The sequence below is a fragment of the Clytia hemisphaerica genome, unplaced genomic scaffold (genome assembly GCF_902728285.1).
Source record: "Clytia hemisphaerica strain Z4C2 unplaced genomic scaffold, Clytia hemisphaerica genome assembly, whole genome shotgun sequence".
NCBI classification, from domain to species: domain Eukaryota; kingdom Metazoa; phylum Cnidaria; class Hydrozoa; order Leptothecata; family Clytiidae; genus Clytia; species Clytia hemisphaerica.
In genome coordinates this window covers 178,259-201,016 of record NW_027104207.1, presented here as the reverse complement: position 1 = coordinate 201,016, position 22,758 = coordinate 178,259, and the positions used below count along the sequence as shown (strand labels likewise).

The 22,758-nt window shown below is 35.8% G+C and overlaps 4 protein-coding genes across 4 annotated transcripts; 2 read left to right on the top strand and 2 right to left on the bottom strand.

Annotated features, from left to right (window-relative positions):
- The first annotated feature begins 1,179 nt into the window (after nt 1–1,179).
- On the top strand, nt 1,180–1,917 carry LOC136815386 (uncharacterized). Its single transcript, XM_067071822.1, has one exon. It carries the CDS (start codon nt 1,180–1,182, stop codon nt 1,915–1,917), a length of 738 nt encoding a protein of 245 aa, XP_066927923.1.
- Nucleotides 1,918–2,515: 598 nt separating this feature from the next.
- On the bottom strand, nt 2,516–5,970 carry LOC136815419 (uncharacterized). The gene is made up of 5 exons (XM_067071865.1): nt 5,512–5,970; nt 5,136–5,324; nt 4,367–4,809; nt 3,883–4,144; nt 2,516–3,437 (listed from the first exon to the last, which is right to left on the bottom strand). Exons 1-5 carry the CDS (start codon nt 5,948–5,950, stop codon nt 3,202–3,204), a joined length of 1,569 nt encoding a protein of 522 aa, XP_066927966.1. The 5' UTR covers nt 5,951–5,970; the 3' UTR covers nt 2,516–3,201.
- A 9,414-nt stretch (nt 5,971–15,384) lies between these two features.
- Nucleotides 15,385–18,600, top strand: LOC136815418 (uncharacterized). The gene is made up of 4 exons (XM_067071864.1): nt 15,385–15,540; nt 15,901–15,990; nt 16,850–16,985; nt 18,480–18,600. The coding sequence occupies exons 1-4, from the start codon at nt 15,483–15,485 to the stop codon at nt 18,520–18,522; spliced, it is 327 nt and encodes a 108-aa protein (XP_066927965.1). The 5' UTR covers nt 15,385–15,482; the 3' UTR covers nt 18,523–18,600.
- A 285-nt stretch (nt 18,601–18,885) lies between these two features.
- LOC136815417 (elongin-B-like) lies at nt 18,886–22,714 on the bottom strand. The gene is made up of 3 exons (XM_067071863.1): nt 22,606–22,714; nt 20,182–20,425; nt 18,886–19,368 (listed from the first exon to the last, which is right to left on the bottom strand). Exons 1-3 carry the CDS (start codon nt 22,606–22,608, stop codon nt 19,271–19,273), a joined length of 345 nt encoding a protein of 114 aa, XP_066927964.1. The 5' UTR covers nt 22,609–22,714; the 3' UTR covers nt 18,886–19,270.
- Between the last annotated feature and the right edge of the window lie 44 nt (nt 22,715–22,758).

Here is a 22,758-nt window from a genome sequence, read left to right as displayed (position 1 = left end):
TAATACGTAATACGCTTGTAATACTGTAATGTGATACCTCTTAAGATCTTATATTTCTTAATCAAGAATTAATTGCAACTTACAATTGAAACTTTTAATTATTTGACTAATTATACATTACACCCTGTCGATTGTCGATATATTTAGAATCTCAAGACTCGTTAAATTTTCCATTAGCTATGTATGTAAGGACTGATTATTCAATATAATGGAAAAAGCAAACCTTATGTACATGGAAGGGCATGCTTTTTCTTTTACCAATTGTTGAAATCTTGCAATGTGGTTGTTGAAGTTTAATAGTAGGTCTTTAACCTGAAAAGGCTTGTATACTCTAGCTAAGTTAGGTATTTATGAATCCACCATGTATTCTGTTAATGTGTAGTAGCTACCCGGGGAGGGGGGGGGGTACTTAGGCAAATGGAGGGTACAGTATGTGCCGCTCTTAAGGGAACCTTTTTTGGATTTCCAAAGTCCCGCTAAGGGTCGGAAAAATCAGAAAATCAAATTTCAGTCCCACTAAGGGTCGGAAAAATAGGAAAATTTCAACTTTTTACCCACCTTTTACCCAGCTCGCAACCCTAGTACCCCACAAGATAGAAATATTTTATGGTTCACTGTTCAGGATTTTTATTGTCAGTACCATGATTTGAATCTTAGCAATACCCCCTTCTCACAGACCCGGTAAGATTTTTTCAGCCAGTTGGGGTAAAAATAACAGACCAAAACTCGATTAATTTTGACATTTCCATGCTTTTTATGTCCGGGGATTTGAATCTTATTGTTTTCGATAATTATTTCCTCTCCAGATTTCAAGCAAAAATGACGTCAAAAAACTTTAATACAACAACCACATTCCCACCACCACTTCACATTCAACACGGATATCCAATCCTGCGTCTGGCATCGGTCGATATCAAATGTACCAACATGGATGTTAAAACTGGACTGTCTATTTTCTCAGCCACCATCATTGTTCTCATAATGCTGATATCTATACCTTTAAATACTGCGATACTCCAATCCATATGGACCCAACGTAAGCAAAAATTCAAAGGGACTTTCTACTTGTTAATTTTTCACATCGCGATAGCTGATTTGTTAAAAGCTGTCATAACTGCACCAATCTATTTTGAAGTCAATATAAAAAAATCAATGGGTATGAACTATAGTAGAATTGAAATGGCATCGATGCAGCTATCTTTGTTTTATACTGATGTCTTGGCTTTGTCTTTGGTCACCCTCTTAAGTGTAGATCGAATGACTGCAATGCTGTTCCCAATACGCCACCATAACGGCATCATCACCAAACGAGAAAAACAACTACTGATTATGGCTTGGTCTTTAGCGTTCCTTTTCGAAGTCCCTTACTTTTTAATTGGCTTTATCAATCAGTTTGCTGTTGTAGCATTTACAATCATCGGAGCGGCAGGTATCTCTTTAATCATCACTACACTATTATACAAGTTTAAACTGCAACCTAAAGAGTGTAACAGTGATCGAACACAGGCTAACAAACAACGTCAATCAGTTCAAGAAAGAAACATGAAAACAAGTGTCTCGCAAATCAAATTCGAATGCAGTGAAGGAAACGAATCACCAAAAGCGTTGGTCAGAATGAAAAAGAACTCAATTGCGGATACACAATCACCTAAAATTCATAACCAGAAGCAAGCCAATGCTACCAAGGCCTTTATGTTCATCCTTGTGCTCTTCATGACGACATACGTACCAGCACATTCAATGATTATGTATATGCTAACATGTACAAAATGTGATTGCGATATCGTCCATGCTATGAAGAATCTATCACAATTGACTATCTTGGCTAGTTCGTTAATGAGACCTTTAGGATTTGTCTGCTCCCTAACACATCTCAGAGCTTCAGTTATACGATTGGTCAAAAGATATATTACCTGAAAGGAGTCTTCTTAGTGGATTAATTATTGAGCTAGTGACTACTTTTTAGCGGCAACTCTGATTATCAAAACTATTTACTCTATGATCGTTTGAAGACATTTATTGAGCAGCTTATCTTTGGTCACTCGGAATTTAAATTGAATATTTCCCATTTTCCTCCAACGCAACATCAACGAAAGACATTTTACTACAGACAAAAAACTGGGTAGAATCCATGACCTATGGAAACGGATATAAGAAAATATAAATTGTGTCATCAAATATTTTCAAAATAATTATAATGTCAGCTATGATTATCAATATTTCCTATTTGATAAGAATTCTGCTTTGTTAAAAATGTTAAATTAAAGCGTTTTGTTTCAAAAAACAACTATTTACATTGTAATCTCCAAACTCCTGAAAATTTATTTTAAACAAGCCATCCCGGCGTCTTCCGCGACGACTCTTTATCATTATAATTAAGCTCGCTGTTATTTTTGAGAATTCTTTTTACTTTTATGAGAAATAGGTAAACGGTTTATTGTATTTTCTAAGGAAAACGAATGAAAACATTTTCTTTCATATTGAATGGAACATTAATTAAAATTAATTTTCCTGTATTTCCAAAGGAAAATAATGTAGGGAAAATTTCTAACGTATTTGAGAGAAAACAACCTTAAGCAAATCCTTGTATTTTCCAAGGAAAATTAACCTATACAGTTTCTTGTATTTTCTAAGGAAAATTACAATTGCCAATTTCTAATTATATTTTAAGAAATATTTTTGCTACTTCCATCAAATTGATTTTTCAAGATTCAGGTTCGGGAGTAGTTGACATCACCACCCCTAAAATTGGTATCTATACCGAGTTGATAACCTCAATTTTCTGGTGATCTACCCTTAAATTGATAGATATATAGATATCATTATAATTTTCAAAAAAATAAAGAAATATACCTCTGCCATTCTTAAAAAATCACTGATTTCATTCCCTACATTTGATTTTTCACACGTTAAATGGCTACATTAATATCTTTTCTAAAGTTGTTCAACTGTATCCAAAGTTCTGGGAATACAGTAACGTCGCTGATTTTATTTGATCATCGAAAATTTGTTTGTTGCGTAAAGGATGGTTGGTGTTGTGTCATTCCATCACATTCCTAAATCAACACTATTCAACTTCACCTGACTCCGCATCACGTCTTTAATACGTCCTTCTAACATTTATAACATTCACTATACCGTAAAATGGACGTTGAAAAAACGTTATATGTCGGATTGGAATTCATGTTTTCATTAATCATATCATAGAAAATATGGAATATCGAATCTATGTAATGTTCCTCTCCGATTTCTCAATTTTGTACTGTACGTAAATGCAGCTATGCTAATCACTTGAACCACCAACAACATTATAATTTGAACATAACCGTTTGAGTACACCATGACTATATGAAAGAGATAAATCCCAATCTTTTGAGCGAATTCGAAAACAGTGTATAATGCTTCGACCTTGCTTTCGTAGAGCGTTCCAAATATTCCTAAAAAACAATATTGAAAAGTTAGTCCCGAGAAATCAATAGCTTTATTACCTAGGCATTTAAGGATTTCTTGACTCCATTCAATGATATTAAGAGTAAGTAAAGTAAAGTAAAGTAAAGTATCGATGCAATGATACTCAGGTTATCACGTTTTTCAAAACATCTTTTCGACCGTAACTGCCAATTGCCGCGCGGGAATTTTTTTTGTCTGTTTCACCACCCTAAAACTGGCCATATCTTTTTTTCGCACCTAAAGACAATATAAGAAAGTGTAAAAAAAAGTGACACGCGCCTGACCACGCGACACGGTTGACAAGATGTATTAAACCCGTAGACAAAATCGAACCCAGTCCCTTAGTTCACTAAGACAAACTCGGACAACTCAGTCCCATTGTTCGTATTTCATGATTCCGATCTTGACTAAATAACCCCTTTTTTATCTCACCTTTAATATAGCAATAAAGAACCACATCGCTTAATCCCAAAAGCGTCACCACAATAAATGGAAAGAAAGATGGATGTTCCACTTTTAACAACATCATAGCCAACAAGATCACGTGGACAGTCATGCATCCATATAACCAATACACGGAATGCATTTGACGGTTGTCAGCCAAATAATGGTATACGATGGATGAGATACAGCAGACAGCAAAGTAGATTGTCAAAACGTACGTCAGACTAGTATCTTTGCAATAGATGGTATACTGCGTGATAAGAAATTAAATTTGTTTTATTCTTTGTGACAGGATTGTTACTATGAATTGCGGACAGTATGGAAAAGACACTGTACAGAGTGTGCAATATGGAGTTTATAATATGGAGCAGGGATCAATATCTATGATATACTCAATCTCATTATCCGCACATCTTATTGATGGTGACCATTAATAACTAAATAAAACTTGGGATACATGGGATATACTTACATCTAAGCCCCTTGTGTAAATATAGGCTCTTGACATTCCCAAATAAACAGTGATGGGAAGCATAAACAGCAGAGTTTTATTTTTCAATAAATACAAAGACGAAATCAGATTATAGCGCAGTGAGCGCGTTCTTGCTTCATGATGATAAGCATTGTCTTTGTTCTCCAGAAAATGATATATTCCAGCAATGGCCAATGAACAAGCACCACCAGTAGCTCCAATGATAGTGTTGTTGATTGTGTAGGTGTTCGTAAGAAGTTTAAAATGGAGTGAGAAATCATCTGTCTGGTTATTGAAGATATCATAATGTTGGGTGTATTGATCATTGATTGTGAGGTGAAGACTGCAGTTGTGTTGTGGATGGTACACCGATGGTACTGGTGGCGACAGAGAAAATGTGCTGTTGGAGTAGGTTTTATTAATACCTTCTGCAGTGTAGAAATCTAAACAAGAATGTAATTTACTTTCTTCGGTAATATTGGCAAAATCAAGTTTGTATAGAATTTTGCGCATTTTAATTTTAACGTTTTTCAGAATTCAAAGTTCGGGCGATTCCAGTACTTTCGCTTTATCTCTTTATCAAATATTTCGATATTTTGGAGGCGTTAGTTGGTTAGGGGCTTCTTGTTTATATTATCAGCCTATTGGAACAAATTGAGCTTTTGGATCCTGAGATCATAAGGTCATTAGGGCCCCTCATTAGTCTTCTGTTAAAACTCTTCATTTCAGAATAAGCTTAGAGCAATTAGAAAGGTGTAGAGATACTCACCATCAGATTTATGTAGACTTTTCTCAAAGATTTGCACACCAAGTTCAGCCATTTTGTAAAAGAAGTATGGCACAGCTAGATATTTGCTGGTGGCGTGGTGTTTTGTGGTTTCGTTTTTGTCGGAATATTCATGAGCGAGTTGTGTGACGTATGAAGAGATAGTGACAGAGAGGATCAGCCAGCAAACACCTTCAAAATAGAAAATTTATATCATACAGAATTTTGATCTTGATAGGGTAACAGATAGCTGAGCCTTAGCCATGATGACTTCTCATTTCAGTTATTCATATCACCTTCAAGCGTAAATCTTTGATCTTAGAAAGCTCAAGAAAACCTAAAAAGTGTTAACTAAACTGATGACAATTTGAAAATTTACCTTCAATAAGTCCAGAGCATGTTAAGGGCACGATCTGAGGGTCAAAATGGAACAGCAGTGACAACACGAATCCCAAGGCGCATAAAATGAATGAAGATTTGTATCCAAGATAAGAAATAATACAAGACTTGATAAGAAAAACGCCTATTAGGATCCCCAAAAGGGCGGCCCATCGCGGAATATATTCTACCGATGCAGGATTTCCGACCACGCTGTCCATCGAAGCGTGTGTTGCTAATAGTAACAACGTCAGGGAACTAGTAATGATAAGGTTGCTATGGTGATTGGAGTCCATACTCTTTGATGATTTGGTTGAGGCTAATTGGTCAGCTTTGGATGTTGATGTTGAATGAGCAGACATTATGTCTTTAAAAGATGTAGAATTATCTTTTGGGTTTATTGCTTGGTCATTTACAAGATCCTTTATTTGCGGTGGCATATTTTCAAACAATATTCTTTTAACTTGAAAAAATGAAATTAAATTAACTTTTTTAGACCTAATATTTAGGTGTCAATTAAATTTTTAACAGTAGTCTTTAAAATTCCAAGTCACGAAAAGCTTGTTGACCTTTATGTAACCCGGACGAAGATATGTCGCGGGAATGATGAGAATAAGTCTATAATTCAATAAGGTCAATAGTTTCACATAGTTTACTACAAAATATCTAGATTTTATCAACCAAGGAAGGCTACTTGCGATTAAACTCTTCTTCTTAGATTTGATGCTATCCCTTAACACCGAAAGCAGCCGGCAAGGCGACCTTTTTTCCGATGTGTTCTGGGTATGTTCCAGCTAAAAATTTTGATCTGTTCTGATCATATCTTCGAAAACTAATCAGTTAGAAATATTGATGTGTTCTGACGAGGCAGGGGTATAATCAAGGTCATCAAGCGTGTTCTTGTTGTCTAGGTCCCCCGAGAAAGTTTCAGAACACATCTTACGTGGAAAAAAACAAATATCTTACAAGTATATCTTGGCAAGATGTTTTTCCTAGATTTTAGAACACGTCCGCAACCATAAAGTAGTAATAAGGGGTAATAAGTTTAGGGAGACAAATAGTGCAATCAGAACACATCATTTGTATGAGAAAATTGAAAGTCATAACATGTGGTCTCCTAGAAGATAAGAACACATATTTCTAAAAAATCTCTCCGCCGGCTCCTTCTGTAATACCCCCTGTTTAGACTTCCAGAAGCCAGTTCGATTCACATCGGATACAAAACACCAGATTTCGTAAAAGAACACAAATATATCGAACTTTATTAACTTTTTCAAAATCCGAACTCAAGAAATCTTACAAAACTACTCAATGCCAAGTTTCAGAATACCGAATAAGCTTTAGAACTGTACGTGTATCGTTATAGAAATACATCACAAATTATGTAAGCCTATGATTACGGTGTTCTTAAGTTTCAGAGTGACCTTTCGGTGGCTTGTGAGCGACTCCAGTTACCATTCTCCTTATTCATGTAATTCATACGCAATTTTAGAAGAAAAAGTGACCTACAAGAGAAAATAAAATGGTAATGCCGTTTATACTTTTAGATTTTTATGGTTTAATTTAAAAGTTACTTGTCTTATCAGGAAACAAGTTTCGGATAAAAGTAAAGTGAACACTTTTGCATAATAATGATAACCAAAAGCTTCGAATCGAGAGGCTTGAAATATTTAGTCTTATACAATGCTATCGTTCGCCGTGGGAAAATATAAATATACAGAGTTGCCGCAGCTGTAATGGGTAGAAAAAAATACGCTGGTGTTTGGAATAAGCAGTTTACATCACTGTTTACTCCACCCCGAAATTTTACTTAAACGAAATCCAGCCACCCTCACAAACAATTATGCATTCCCTCAGCACTGTATCTTTACCTGTGGAGACGGACAATTAGAATTTTATCGTGTATGTCTCAATCGCATTACTTTTCAAATAATCGTTGATGGAGAGCACACACCCTCGTGTTAAGCTTGAACAGATTATGTCATTACAGTGGGCTCTCGCTACTTTGAACTTCTATTAAATGAATCTTTCTATAATTCGAACTAATTCTCACTTCCCGTCAAGAAAAAACCCTTCATAAAATAATCTCTGCAAATTGAATCTCTCTGTAATCCGAAGAAATTAGACTTCTCGTTCGAATTCGAATTAGCGAGAGCTAACTGCAGCATGTTATTGTAATAGAAAAAATCCATTTATTAAAAACGTTTTGTTCTTACGGCATTTTGAAGTTTTGGTACAAGATCTCGTACCAACGTACCAACATTCAACCAAAAGAATTACTCTGGAAGAGAGCATCTTTATTGAGTCTGTATTTTGTAGATAAACAATAAGTTCTGATCTACAGACTGTATTTGATTGACCTAGTTTTACAAAGACGTATAAGGGTTTGCGCAATAATCATCATTAAAATGTTTTTGTATCCATTAAAACAATCAGGTAACTAAGGTTTTGGTTCATTGGATAGGTAAAAAACAACACACTTTGTAAAACCTTCTTAAATAATGTGGTTTAGTTACATCCTCCTTTTCTCTTTGTATTTTATGTCATAGATTTGAAAGCCACTGTTTATTGACCAAAGTTGGGCCTTTAACCCTTCGAGTATCTCCCTATCTTTTACTAGGAGAGGTATATTTGTTTTGGGAGCCTCGAGGATCCCCTTAAAATCTTAAGATCAACTAAATTGCTGTGATTTTGAAATTTTGACCAGTGATAGATGTGGATGATCAGAGATGATTTACATAATTTTAATTCGGCCACCTCTTTAGTTGGTATTTTACAGACCGGAATATAAACTTGAATAAAATCATGTACTTTAATCGGCTTAACTTTAACGAGATTTAATTTCGCGAGCTAAAAGAATCGCGAGACAAAAAAAATGCGAAATTTTCTGGATTGATTTTTTTGCGAATCAGCGAAAACATGAGTTATAAATTGCCCTGTAAATGCCAAAAAAGCACACTTGCAGTTTTCTCAGTGATAGATATCGACCATCTTAGACAATGTGCGAAATTTCAGTCTGTGCATATGTGATGTACTGTCTGGAATGGGCCATTCCATTTTATGTCAATACATAGGGGTGGACGAACTTTTCCAGGGGGTATTTTGATTAAAATTTCCAGGGGGTATTTGGAAAACTTCCAGGGGTTCCTGTAAAGTTGAGACTATTTTCCGGGGGGTTAGACAAGTAAGCATCGTCCTCCAGATATTTGATTTTCCAGGGGTCAAGTCGAAGTTACAAAATTTTCCAGGGTATAAAAAAAATTTATGACCAATTTCCAGATGGCTAAATGATAATATGAGTTTTTCCAGGGGGTTAATACCAAATTTTACTTTGTCCACCCTACCACCAGAACCATGGGAAAAAAATTTCCAGGGGATGGTGGAAGAAATTTTTCCAGGGGCTTTTTCAGATTTTACCATTTTTCCAGGGGGTATAGACACATTTTCAGAGAAAAAAATTTACCCTAAAAAGGTTCGTCCACACCCCTGTATGGTTTTTTTTTGGAATGGCCCAATGATGATAACATTGTAATCTAATATTCTAGGGTTTCATTTCCCAAAAACAGAGTGGTTATAAAGTTACGTAAGCCTGAGCTACAACGAGACAATTTTGGTTTTGTTGAGCTGAATTTGTGCTCAGATGTTGAAATTAGTTTACGTGTTTACAAATTTGAACTCGAAGAAGCCAATAATTTGTTTGACTCACGAAAAAGTTCCATTGAGGACTTTTCAAACATGCATTCAATAGTTAGGCTTATATTGCCGTGAGTTTAGGAGAGGGTTCAGGATGTACCCGGTCCCGCATTCCATCAAATTTCTCCCCGATTTCCGTCAACCTGTCCAGTCGACAACCAAAATTTTGCAACCTTAAATTTCTTAATCCTGGTTATAAAATTAGCGGAAACTTTGATTATTTCCATCATATTCCAAAATATTGGGCTCTTCCAGAAAAAATCCGTTCATGGGGGGTGGAGGATGAATTATCCAGGGGTATTGAAAAAATACCAAAAAATTGCAATGTCCAGGGGGTAAATTCCAATGTCCAGGGGTAATTTTTTGTGTCCACGGGGTTGATTTGATGTTTGTCCCATGAACGGATTTTTTCTGGAAGAGCCCATTGCTTTAAAATTAAATAAATTCCTTTTCTCGTCTCGATCAGTGAACCAAACTTTTTACATTCCACCCAAATTTTCATTGAATTCCGCCACTCCCCAAAATGGCCCAACCAACTTCGTCTTTTACATGTGCAGTGTAGAAGCCCCCCCCGGGGGGGGGGCACTTAGGCAAAATTGGGTACGGGACGTGCCGCTGGTCAGGGTCCGCTTTTTAGGCTCTGAAGCTATCTGACAGGGTCCCAAAGCAACTAATTTTCAAGATGTGTATCTGACAGGGTCCACTTTTGGTTATCTGGAGAATTTTTCAGGGTGAAAGTTAGAATTTTTTTTAATTTTTCGTTCTGACAGGGTCACCATTTTACCAAAAATTCATATCTGACAGGGTCAACTTTTCTAACTCCAGCGGCACGTCCCCGTCGGCCGTCAAGGTCAGTGCCCCACCGGGGTAGGAGCCCTTGAAAGCTGTACGGTAGGCCACCTTAGTGGTTGTTGACACAGGAAATTTTTAGTACTGAAGCCTAGTGGAGCGTGCTAGATGACTAAATTTAAGAAAACTTTGGGTATTAGTTTTAAATTACTTCAGGGAACTAATTCTTGCTAGGGATGGGGGGCAATTTTTCTTCCGTCAGCGGACGCAGACCTGATTTAGCAACCGAAGACCTGAATTAATGGCCGAAGACCTGATAACTGACAAACAGGGGACATGGTTTACATTACACCACCATACACGTCCGAGGGAGTCCGAGGGATGGCAGTAACTTTAACGCGACGTCAGGACTAAAATTACGCTCAATGAAAACCGAAATAGTTAAAAGAGCCTAAAGCCTAAAGTTAAAAGTCGAAAATGGCAAGAAAAAGATCACAAAACTGCATGCAATTTCACGCTGGTGAAAATGATAGGTATCAGAATTGGTAAAACGGTTAATACACTTTTTTTTTTAAGAAACTAGTTTTACCAAGCAGCCTCAATGTTTCTTAAGAAATCGGCCTTTTGTGAGCCTTAAATGTTTCTTACATGTTTCTAAACTTTTTGACATATTCAGCCTTATGGAAGGCTGGATTGGAAGGTTCTTAAAAAAAACGAATTAAAAAATGTTATTTTCTCATTCTCAGCCTCAACATGTTTCTTGGATGTTTCTTAGTTTTTAGGCATTCTGAGCCTCATGTTTCTTAAAAGTGTGTTTCTTAAAATAAAAAAAACGTGTACAGGTCCCTGAAAGGTCAAGTCACAAAAGTTTAACCAAAGAGCTTAAGTTAAAGCAAAATTAGCGCGTGAACGTGAAAAGAGGTTTTTTCGTACGTGAATACGTGAATTGGTAAAAATGGGGGGGGGGGCTCTATATAGTTTTCTTCGTAATGAATTAGCCCCCTCCCCATTGACCGGTTAAGAGGAGATGATATTGTCGTTGAAGATAGATTTCTGTTCTAATAGTGAAAATAAGTTAAAGTTATCGTAGCCTTCCTTGAAATTTACCCATTGTATGTTTCTCTTGTCTTACAGTCAAACACATGGATACTTTCAGTAAAATTTCCTGCAAGAATAGAACACTTTCTCATCGAATTTAAAAAAGACGTTTCAAAGTTTTGGTTATAGGAGATTTACTCTCACGAAACAGTCGAAGGATTCGTTGAAAGATACCTGAAAAGTTCTCATTACTTACATTAACACTACAGCATATATAATAAGCTAGCCGGTAAGCTGGCTTAAAAAACGATCAAATGAAAAAAAAATCTCTTCTAACTTTGACTCTAGCCTTCCTCCGAAGATCTTTTTCTCGCTTCGCTCGCATTAAATGCCGTCCCGTTCTCGATAATTTGAAAAAAATTGTATGTCATGGTAAAGAGGAGAGAATTCCTTAAAGATAATTTTACATCATGCTGATTTTTAAGGATATATATGTCATCAAGAAGAAAAACATTGAATAAAAAATGTTCGATTTTTTGTCAAAATTACAAAAGTGCGCAGCCCTTGACCATCGTTATGAAATTATGAGCAAAAAATTGTATTACAGCAACTCTCGGACTAAAACACACAAAGAAATACAGCCGCTTTAAGAACAACTAGCTGTCGGCTCTACTGTGATTTGACGTCAAATCTTATCGTGGTCGTACCGACGCGGATTTTTTTTCCGTCAACGAACGAAGACCTACGCTAGCGGCCGAATACCTTTAAAACTTTAATGTGCAGTTTTCCAGCGGCCGAAGACCTACAAATTTAATGTGCGATCAGTTTTCAGCGGCCGAAGACCTACACAAACGGCCAAAGACCTGCAAAACTTAGAAATTTGAGAATCTAAATCTGAGCCAGCGGACGAATACCTTTCTTTGCCGCATGAAAATTTTTCACACCAAACTGCCGTTCAAGCAATAAATTTTTAACCTTTCCAGCGCGCAACTTTTTAAATTTTCACGCTGTCAGCGCGCAACATTTTTTCAGAAAATAGACATGTTCAGTTATTTTATCATAACTCAAGAACTAGGAATCTTTAGAAAAAAAGTAAGGTATCCCTGAAAAGCTAATTAAATTCTACAACTTTTAGACCAGGTACCAATCCAAATAGAATATTCCAATAAAAATGGTAGCATCACGTAAACCACAGTTCTTTTTCACGTTTTGCGGTAATGTCACTTTTTCTGCATTTTTCACTTCTAGAGCAAAAAAAAGTGGGGGGAAGTTAATTAAAAAATCTGTCTTTGGCTATTTATCAATCTATACATCATTTTGAAGTAATATACCAAAAATCAGCATCCAGAAAAATCTGTATGTGTCACACCAGCCGCCCAAATATCGGTCACTTTTGCCAAAAATCACGATTTTCGGCTAAAAAAATCCAATACATACAATTTTGAAGTATTTTGATGATAATCTGTTTCTAGAAGCAGCTACAACATCAAAAATGGTGTAAAAGTATTTCCCAACTATCTAAGCAACACTTTCAGTCAGTATTCTTAGCTCCTGAAGCTTTTGAAGGGTATCGGCTACCGTGAAACTAGATGGCATAGTCGGCGACAGTTGCAAAGTTTCCAAAAACCGTAAGCCTTTTGAGGCAAACTCATTGCTATCAAATCTGATCTCTTTTGACCATAAGGGATGCTAAATGTCATCATAATAATTCCATGTGGCTGTTATGTGGTTCCTGCTATCATTTTGATCCATATAAGCTGTAATCAGGACATCGTTATGAGCCAAGAATTTCGGGGATCGATCGACCGTCGCTGGTGCTTGGAGAGGAGTGAAAGAAGTAGTGCAATTCAACATAAATCCAGGCTTTTCAAATTCTTTGGTGCTCCTTTGAAATATATGAGGTGCAGAAAACACTTTTGCATTGGATTTGTCAACTTTTCATGCTCCAACATGAAGAAAAAGTAAAAAGTACTGTAAGTTTGGGTCGACCCGCCTATGATGGTTTGTCGAGAAAAGTGGTCAAAATGACAAATAAATGGAATTTTTATGCTAAAAATAAAACAAAAAATATAGGATATACTTACTGGATGTTTTGCCATTATAAAAACAATGTTTCCATGAAGAAAAGTGGCCTAAACCAGTCAAAAAATCCAAGAGCTTTAGCAGTAAGTTTGAAAAACCCATTTCTTGGTCGCCATCTTGATTCAGTGTTTTTCTCTACTTTTTCTACGAAATCTGCTGCCTCACCACGTGATCAAAACATTACATCACCATATATCAAAAGAAAGCTTAGAACCTCTACTTTCCGTTTTTCTTTACTTCTACGGCTAGCAAAGAAGTCAATGGGAGAAATATAGCTTAGAAGATCACTATGTCAAAAAGACGTGTATACACGTCTGCCGGAACGTATGCTCGACGTGTATACACGTCTGCCGGGCTGAAAAGGTTAATATTTCGTGAAATAAATTCTTTTCGTGATAAGTCACATGAAAACATAATGATACTCTTGTAAACATGGAGAGGAATTTGATTGCTGATATTTTTGAGGAAATCGAATCAAAGTACGAAATTGTTACATTTTCTTGTGATGAAAATCATGAAACTGATATTGAGATAAAATGTGATATATCTTTCAGCACAGATCTCAAAAATTTTATTGAAACCTACTCTAAATACACGGGTGAAACCTTGAAAATTAGGACCCCAAAAAAGAACACTGAGAAGAGTATCTATTCGGAGCGAGTGTTTTATAGATGCTACCACGACACAAGGTACGAAAAGACAAGAGATGTCAAGTCAATATTGGAGAAGAAACCAACCAAAAGATTCAGGAATACTTTTTGTCCCTTTCAGATGTCGGTTAAGATACTTAAAAGTGATTCTAATGAACAACCAACTCCATTTAGATGTACCATAGATATAGAGCATAAACACAATCACCCCGTGAATTCTCTTCATACTTTAATCTTTAAATTGATTTCAGAGGAAACGCAAAATTATATCAAATTCAAAAAGCTATTCAAATCTGGTATGCCTCCATCACAAGCATATGCTGTGTTTCTAGATGAATTTCGTAGGAAATGTGCTACCGAGTACCATTATGTTTTCATGTGACATATCACGAAAAGAATTTATTTCACGAAATATTAAAAATTTATTGCTTGAATGGCAGTTTGGTGCGAAAAACTTTCATGCGGCAAAGAAAGGTATTCGTCCGCTGGCTCAGATTTAGATTCTCAAATTTCTAAGTTTTGCCGGTCTTCGGCCGTTTGTGTAGGTCTTCGGGCGCTGAAAACTGATCGCACATTAAATTTGTAGGTCTTCGGCCGTTAGCGTAGGTCTTCGGCCGCTGGAAAACCACGCATTAAAGTTTTAAAGGTATTCGGCCGCTAGCGTAGGTCTTCGTTCGTTGACGGAAAAAAAATCCGCCGTACCGACGTCGGTATGTTTTTGAACTTCAAGCGGCTGTATTTCTTTGTGTGTTTTAGTCAGAGAGTTGTTGTAATACATTTTTTTGCTCATAATTTCATGCTCTTTCAGATGGTACCAATCATTTTCGTTTATTTTGAATTTTGAAAATCAGCTACTTCTCTACCCTTTATTTTCCTTGCAGTTTTGCCTATGGCGTCATTATTTTGGTCACAAAAGCTTTTACCGTGCCTAATCCACGTCCTCCCTCTTAAAAATATCTTGTAATATACTGTTCTTTCGAATAGACTAAAAATGGTTAGGTCGTAAAAAAGATGTCACGGGACCCCAGGGTTGGCCCCTACTATTAGTTTTGAAACTATAACTGTCAATCACTCCCTTGACACATTTGTTAGCATTTGAAGACTGAATTTTGTCTCAGATCAGATGAGAAGTCAAAAATTACTGTATGGGCTAATCGGGCTAATACCATTCCCTTTGAAAGCAAATTCAACTCTATGTGTTCGTTTTGCTGCGGTGGCACTTTAATGAAAGTTATGGCTAGTGATAAGTTTTAAGCAGGGTTGAAAAATAAATCAGCTCCAACAAAAATAGATATGGGACCATGTATATCCACGGTTTTTTGAAAATTTTACAAAATGAGGGCCTTTTGTTAATTAAACTAAGCACTAAGTGAGAAATTGTTCATTCTCTACAAATTTTATTTTATTGATGAAGATTTTCATTAAAACAAACACGGTTTCAATTCTATTACTCATTTCCTCACGTACTAATTCACCCCCGTTGTTTCTCTGTTATTTACTTATTTATTTTTGGTCTTTAATTATGGTTTATGGTCATTTATCTACCAATAAAAACATATGCTTCCAATAGAGAAAAACATGTCAATTGTTTGCCCTTTTATCGGAAGATTTCTGTATATCCTTCGACGAGATTTTCCCAACCTCATTTGCAAGTTGTCCATCTCTTATCGCGTTTTCTAATCAAGTACCTTGCCGTCAAATCATTTGTGTCAATCAAGCAATGGAGTCGATAAAAATTGCGACAATATTGTTTTCAATTTGCTTAGCTGTGACACAAGGTGAGTTTAGTGTTTAGTGTGTTTAATAATCCAATCAATACATTTAAGACCGACGAATTTAGCGAAGGAGTAAAAAAAAGTAAATGAAAGAAGTTTTTTTGCGTTCTCAGGTATCTCAAAGAAATTCTGCTTGGAAAAGTTTCTTAACTTTCAAGGTCAGGAGAGAAAACTGTTGAAAATTGAAAGAGTTCAGCAAAAATGATCTGAAAGAGTCATTTTTACCAAAAGTGTACTCTCTTAAGGCTCAAGGTTTGGGGCGCCAATATACCTTATCCCACAAGCAGCTTTGTTAGACCTCCCCCCAAAGGTTGATCTGTCTGTCTTAACTGCAATGTAATTCTTACTCAATTTTTTGAACAGGTTGCCAAGACACACTTCCACAATGTCCATACTATCCTCAAGCATGTACTGATGTTCCCGAACTATGTCTCAAAACATGTAGACTGTGCAGTAAGTACCATGGACTGATAGTGATGTCTTCTACCTGTATTGGGCTTTTCCAGAAATAAAACCGTATACCCCCTGTTGAGTAGGTCCATTTCCGTTCCAAGGGGGGTAAGGTTTGACATGTGGCGGAATTCCATAGGGAGATACAAAAATCGGTCAAAAATAACTGGAATTCCATGGGGATAGCTTTTAAAATTCAGAATTTCATAGGGCAGGGGTTTACACCTGAAATTGCCTGGAATTTCAGGGGGTTACAGCATTTCCAGCCACAGAGGGATGGACTTCCTCAACAGGGGGTATATGGTTTATTTCTGGAAAAGCCCATTTCTAATACAACTCTGTCTCACAGCCTCGGTGAGAAGTTTTTCCACTTTCGGGCACCTAATAAGCGTCCCCCCGCTAGTTAATTTTTCGAAAATTTTCCACCCGGGACATTTTAATTCCATTTCTGTGAGGCTGCCTATAGGAAAATACACTTTTTCTAACCCAAATTTTGGAAAAATATACATCACGTGATCGATTCTGTCCAATAGAAGGTTGCAAATGAAACAAGTTTTTATTTAATTACACTTTTTACGATGCAAGATGTCATTAGTATTTTTACAACCGTAACACGGATGTTTTTTGAGAATCAAGGCAAGTTGGCTATCTATTATTTTTACATCGTTGATTCTACCATACTTAAGCTACAATCTTTGTCCCTTTTGAACCGTTTTTAATGCTCACATCCAACTTATTCTCTCTCACACATTTTAAATTTGTCGATATACAGAGTCCCAGGCTTTAACGCCCGACCACTTGATTTTTCGAAGTTAAATTTGTCTATCGCGAAGTCTTATGTTCTACTAACTTACTTTCCTAGATGGAGCAGAAGGCCTTTGCGAAGACATGGACGCACAATTCTGTATGAGAGTCATTCCAACGGACACTGCTTATTGTAATACACTTCACGGTGCATTGGCATGCAAACGAAGTTGCGGTAAATGTTTCGAACAAAGGTAAAATGGTAGCTTTGACCTTCGACGCGGGAATTCACGTATTTCTTTAAATTTCGAAATTGAAATTCTAATAAGCACCGTTTTCTGAGGAGTAAGCATGAGTGGAGAAATTTAATCGCAATTTAAAATCATCAACTCCTAAAAATCAGAAAAAAAACAAGAGCTAAATTTATTGGTTTTTCTTTCCTGTTACAATGCGAAAGGTCGTGGGTTCAAATTTACTTGCTCACACCGTACAATATCTTGAAATGTGACTTGCAGTTAGAAGTACAGTATGTGGCAAATTTGAAACTTCTCTCAAATCTAGAGGAAATAAGATTTTACAAAAAATTTTGCTGCATTTTTCAAAATTTTCAATTTCAACAATATTTTTCAATCGCTTAAAGATAGGTAGCTTTTTTCTAATGGCCCCCAAAACGGAGGTTTGAAATTTTAGTGATTTCTCGAGATATCTTTAAGATATGTTTACAAATTTTTGACCATAGTTTTGAAATATGATTTAGAGGGTTTTGGGCATAAATTTATTTGATAAAATTTTTACAGTATACCCCTGGTTGTCAAAATGCAGGTTTGGGGCCCCCAAAACGGAGGTGTAGCTAAAATCAAATTATTAAGCCCGGTGGTAAAAGGGGGAAAACTATGAACATATTTGTGTTTTCCCTTAAATTTACGACCCGATGGATGTAAAATTTATGATTTTTATGAAATATTTCAAGATTTTCAATATTGCAAAGTCCAAACTGAAAATTTAGAAATTTTCAAAATGACGATTTTGATTTAACAACGTCTTAATCAAGTTTTTGAAAACAAATCTCTTTTGAAAATAGTTCCATTCATGTATGGAATAAGCTGTGAAAATTTTAGAAAAAAAGCTTAACTGAAACTGAAAATATTAAGCTTTAAAGATATTCTTCTCCTATATTTTGCAAAAAAATGACATAATTTGCTAATTCAGCAAAAATTTTTACATATAATATTAATTTTTTGTTATAAATTATTAACTCAAGGTGATAGGAATAGAGTTCCAAGAATTTTTCCTTTTTCTCATATTTAGAATTTTCGGTTTGTCAATGCTGATTCTAGGGCTCCAAAATACTGGTTGACCTTCAAGATGATATATCTTTTACCCAGCCTCTAAAGTCACAGATGTATTTGCATTTTCTGAACGGCATTAGGTGTAGAAAGTTTCCTATACCCCGTTTTCATAACTTATTTTCAATATCCAAGGAGCTAGAGTGAGTTATATGAAATATTTATCCAATTTTGGTGTTAAAATATTTCCTTTAGACGCAAATATGTTATTTTGAATCCGTCTCAAACCAGCAAAAACATGCTTATTTTTAAGTATAACCATCATTCTTTCAAAATAAACAAAAATCGTTTAATTCTGATAAATCTACAAGTCAGAATTTTCATTTTAATGAAAACCTCCGTTTTGGGGGCCGTCTCCGTTTTGGGGGCCATATACTGTACCCTTGCGTCTTTCTTTCATAGGAAACGAAGCTACAGAAGAAGAACACTCGATACCCTCATATAAGATGAACAAACAACCCACAGAAATTACCACCTTATTTTTCTGTAATCATTAATGTGAATAAAGAAATGATAAAAATAATCAATTAATTATTGTAAAATTTTGATTCATTATTCCAAAGGAGGGAAAATCTGATGTTAGCCTTTATATAACCCTGAAGGTGTGAAAACATGTTTTTCCCATTCTCAATTGCTTCTTACATCAATAGAAAGACTTTATTAATAATGTCCGGAACAAAATCCCAAATTTCAATCTAAAACTATTTGGAGCTGCTAAGAGCTTAACCATCAATAATGACGGGGATCCCAACTAAAGCTGGATGAAAACAAGACAAATGAAGACTGAAATAAAAAAAACTACGTCTAGTTTTATGTGAAAGTTTGAGTGAAGTATCTTTTAATTCCCTCGATAAATGTAAAAAAAAACTCTTTAAAAAAGCTTAGAAATATTAAGTTAAGAGCTAGCTAGCTTGGCAAGGTTGTATTTTACAATTTTCCAGTGAATTATACAGACTACTGTATAAAGGCGCGATAGTAGATTAGAAAAATACAACTTTGCCAAGTAAGGTGGAACAGAAGCACACAAAAATGTCATTAGAAAAACACAAGAATTTACATTCTTTTTTTCACTATTTACAAAAGAAAGGTTTTTCTATTAGAACATTTTTTACGTACAAGAAATGCATAGGAATGGAAAATGTTTTCTTACAACGTTTTGGAAAAAAATGTTTCTCATTCTGATGTAAAAGAATCTATGATCCGGCAGTTGGCGATTCTTGTGTTTTCATTTGAGGTGGAAGCTCTGGAGGTTTCGATACCGGTGTTATGGTAAGCTCCTCAAAATCGTTGTCTGTAAAAAAAGAGACGATAATTTGAATGAACACTTAAGGTGGATAATATAATTGCTTGGATGAATACATTTTAACCAGAGCAGCAAAGGCAGATTATTTTAGAATTTATTTCAAAGTTCAAACATATTTCTAAGAAAAATCTGTCTAACAGGAGCGGTCATAGTGTCCTACAGGGTCTGTTCCCCCAATACATAAATTTAAAATTTCCCACCCCCCTTCAGCTTTCCCCACCCTGGCTCCCAAAATTTTCGAGTCCTCCTCAGATCAAAAATGCCTAAAAACAATAGCAAAAGTGGCCTCAAAATACCTTCATTTTTGGATTTTTACTGGATGATCTGCGAAATCCTTTTCCCCTCCCTAAATTTGTCCCCCCCCTGGCTCCAAAAGAAATTCTTTCCCGATGCTTACAAAAATCAAACCCCCCTGAATCCAGGGGAGGACACTATGGTAGTACCTGATTTTTTAGAACATCTCAAATCTTTCAGATTCAAATCGTATTTTAGTGTAACCCCCAAATTAAAAACGAATTCTTATATTATTTATATTCTAGAGTTAAAGCCCAATAATATCTTATCACGAAACATTAGAGAGCAATAACCATATTGAAATTTCAGCTGAGAATCATCAATAAAAAAGTGTCCTCCCCTTTCAGACAATACTTAAGCAATTAAGAAAAAGTGGAAATTTGGTACAAAAAGGGGAAACAAATCAGGAGAAACTATGAAAAGAAAAGTGTGAAAGCTTAAGATTTTACTTTTAAAACCGGTATCTTTAGAGATTTTGTCAAAAGGATAAAATATAGACACAATTACCTCCTTCCTTTAAACACAGACCAATTAATGCTGGAGATTGTGCTTTTGTTGTTTGTGACGTTAACCCTACATCTTTCAAACTTTTGCTGTCATCTAATGGTAAGCTTTTGAATAGTAGTTTGATATCTTCTGGGCTTTTCTTCATAATGCCGCCCACCATTTTTTTGACTTCTAATACTTGGCACGTTTCTTTTACATCCAAAAATATGGATTGTTTCTGTCGTTTGATCATCAAGAACACCTCCTGTAAACAAAGAAAAAAAAGTCCAAGGTTGATAAGGATTTTTGACAAGATTAGAAAAAAGAATAGATGATATCCTCCGTTGCAGCTTTGAAAACTTCAGGTCACGCAGGCCCATTTTCACATCAGCGCTAAAAGTACTGGTGGGATAGTCAAGTTAAGAAAAAAACAACGTCGATCGGGAATCGTTAAGGGATTTCTCAAAGCACAAAGATATTGTATGTCCGTAATAACTCTTTTACATGGTAATGAGAATCGAAAACCTACTTTTCAAAGCGTTCCAGCTACAACTATTGTACGTGATTTTCATGCAAAATTATACTGTTCTCAATGCTTTAAAATGCACAAATATTGGCCAGCAAGGTCAAATAGTTTAGGTCTTAAATTGTAACATCTAATTTTTGGAAATAAAAATAAAAACATATTTCAATAGCATAAAGCCCCCAAACAATTGACAAAACAAAGATAGTACCAACAAAATTTTTCAAAATGTACAAGTACAAGAAACCTCTGTCCAAACCCGGGGGGGGGGGTACTAGGTTTGCGAGGTGACGGGTATGTCCGAGCCGAAAATCGAAAATCGACCCTTTGAGAGACAAAATTTTGGTGATTTTGGGACCCTTTGAGAGACTTTTTCCTAAATTTTGGTCGAATTTTTCAAAATTTTGGTTTGATTTTCACCAAATTTTGGTCAAAATTCTTGGAAATCGTGACCCTTTGAGAGAGAAATTTTTGTTTTTTGTGATTTTGGGACCCTTTCAGAGAGTAACTTTTGAATTTGTACCCCTTTGAGAGACTTTTGAGGAATGAGAAAAGGTACCCTTATGGCTCGCACATACCCGGCACCCATTTTGCCTAAGTACCCCCCGGGTCCAAACCACTTCAGATGAGATTATGGCAAAACAACTTTGACATGTAACCACTACACCAAGTAAGATTACACCAATCTTTAAGAGAGATCAAGGTGTACCAGAAAATTATCGACCCATTTCCCTGACATCAATCACAACCAAAATATTCAAGAAAATAGTCAGAGAGAAATTACAAATCCTGCCTTGAAGAAACAACTCATTCAATTCAACGCAGCACGGCTTCAGACCAGGATGATCTTGATGATAGTTCACTAACTTGAAAATGTTGAATGTAATCTATCTGGATTTTAGCAAGGCCTTTGATAAGGTACAAATTTTATTGCACAAGCTATATACAAATGTGATTGTTAAACTGGAAACAACAGTTTCTTACTGAGACATACCAGAAAGTCTCTCAGTAAACACATTTTCTGTCAAACAAATCAAAGGTTACAAGTGAAGTTCCACAGGGCTCAGTTCTGGGCACCCTTCTGTTTCTGGTAATGATCAGGACACTAATGAAACAATCATCCTTGGAAGTTAGGCTACTTTATTAAAAAAAAACGCTAATTTTGTTCAAAAAGACAAAGTTTTGCCTGATTTCGCTTGTGATTTAAAGAGAAATACTTGGGTATTCATAATTTTTAAATCATTGGCTTCGATAGACCTCTTCGCCTTTCCATCCGCCATATTGAATTATATGCAAAAATACAGGAGCGAAAAAAAAATTAATCGAACTCTAAGATTTTTTAAAAGATTGTGAGTGTTCGATTAAGTTTGATCAATGGTTTTCGGTTCGATCAGTTCGATAAACCAATTTTGTTCTGTTTTGTTCGACAAGTTTGTGCTGCTCCGCCACCGTATATTAGCTTCTTTTTAAAGCCAAATTCGGAATGTAAGTCCAGGTAAGTCGGGAAATTACTTCCGATAACGGATTACACACTTTTTCTGTATCCTTTTAGCGCCAGAGACACGAGGGAAGATACGAGGATTTAATATCATCGAACTATATCGAACTTTTTACTGACCGAACTAATCGAACTGCTATTGCTTCAAAAATTGTGAGTGTTCGATTAGGTTCGATTAATGTTTTTAATCGAACTCTAATCGTTCGATGCAGTTCGATTAGTTTGACTGTTCGATTGGTTCGACAAGTTCGATTGATCGGGTCTGGATTAGTTAGGATAGAACTCCTGACTGCCAGACTGGAGTGTGGAGGCAGGGAATAAATTGTGGCTAATTTTTATCATATCTATATTTATATGATCTAAAAAAAAAACCTATCCAACAAGGAATGAGAAATGGTAAAAACCTAGGTTGATAAATTCTTACCATTTTTTACGTTGGTGTGTAAAGTGGTTGTATTGATATGTCAGGTCAGAAATTTACCCGCCTGCTCGTAAAAATAAATTTACCTCATGTTATGTGTACAGTTACGGGTGATCATTCGCGTGACCTTCTTCCACCTGTACGTAAGTTAAAAAG

Coding starts and splice junctions, on each gene's coding strand:
- LOC136815418 (XM_067071864.1), top strand. CDS start 15,483: ATGGAGTCGATAAAAATTGCGACAATATTGTTTTCAATTTGCTTAGCT. Junction 15,991..16,849: donor CAAAACATGTAGACTGTGCA/GTAAGTACCATG, acceptor TTACTTTCCTAG/ATGGAGCAGAAGGCCTTTGC. Junction 16,986..18,479: donor GGTAAATGTTTCGAACAAAG/GTAAAATGGTAG, acceptor TTTCTTTCATAG/GAAACGAAGCTACAGAAGAA.
- LOC136815417 (XM_067071863.1), bottom strand. Junction 19,369..20,181: donor TCTGTGTTTAAAGGAAGGAG/GTAATTGTGTCT, acceptor CTTTTTTTACAG/ACAACGATTTTGAGGAGCTT.
- LOC136815386 (XM_067071822.1), top strand. CDS start 1,180: ATGGCATCGATGCAGCTATCTTTGTTTTATACTGATGTCTTGGCTTTG.
- LOC136815419 (XM_067071865.1), bottom strand. CDS start 5,950: ATGCCACCGCAAATAAAGGATCTTGTAAATGACCAAGCAATAAACCCA. Junction 5,325..5,511: donor ATGCTCTGGACTTATTGAAG/GTAAATTTTCAA, acceptor TCTATTTTGAAG/GTGTTTGCTGGCTGATCCTC. Junction 3,438..3,882: donor TCTTTATTGCTATATTAAAG/GTGAGATAAAAA, acceptor ATTGTTTTTTAG/GAATATTTGGAACGCTCTAC.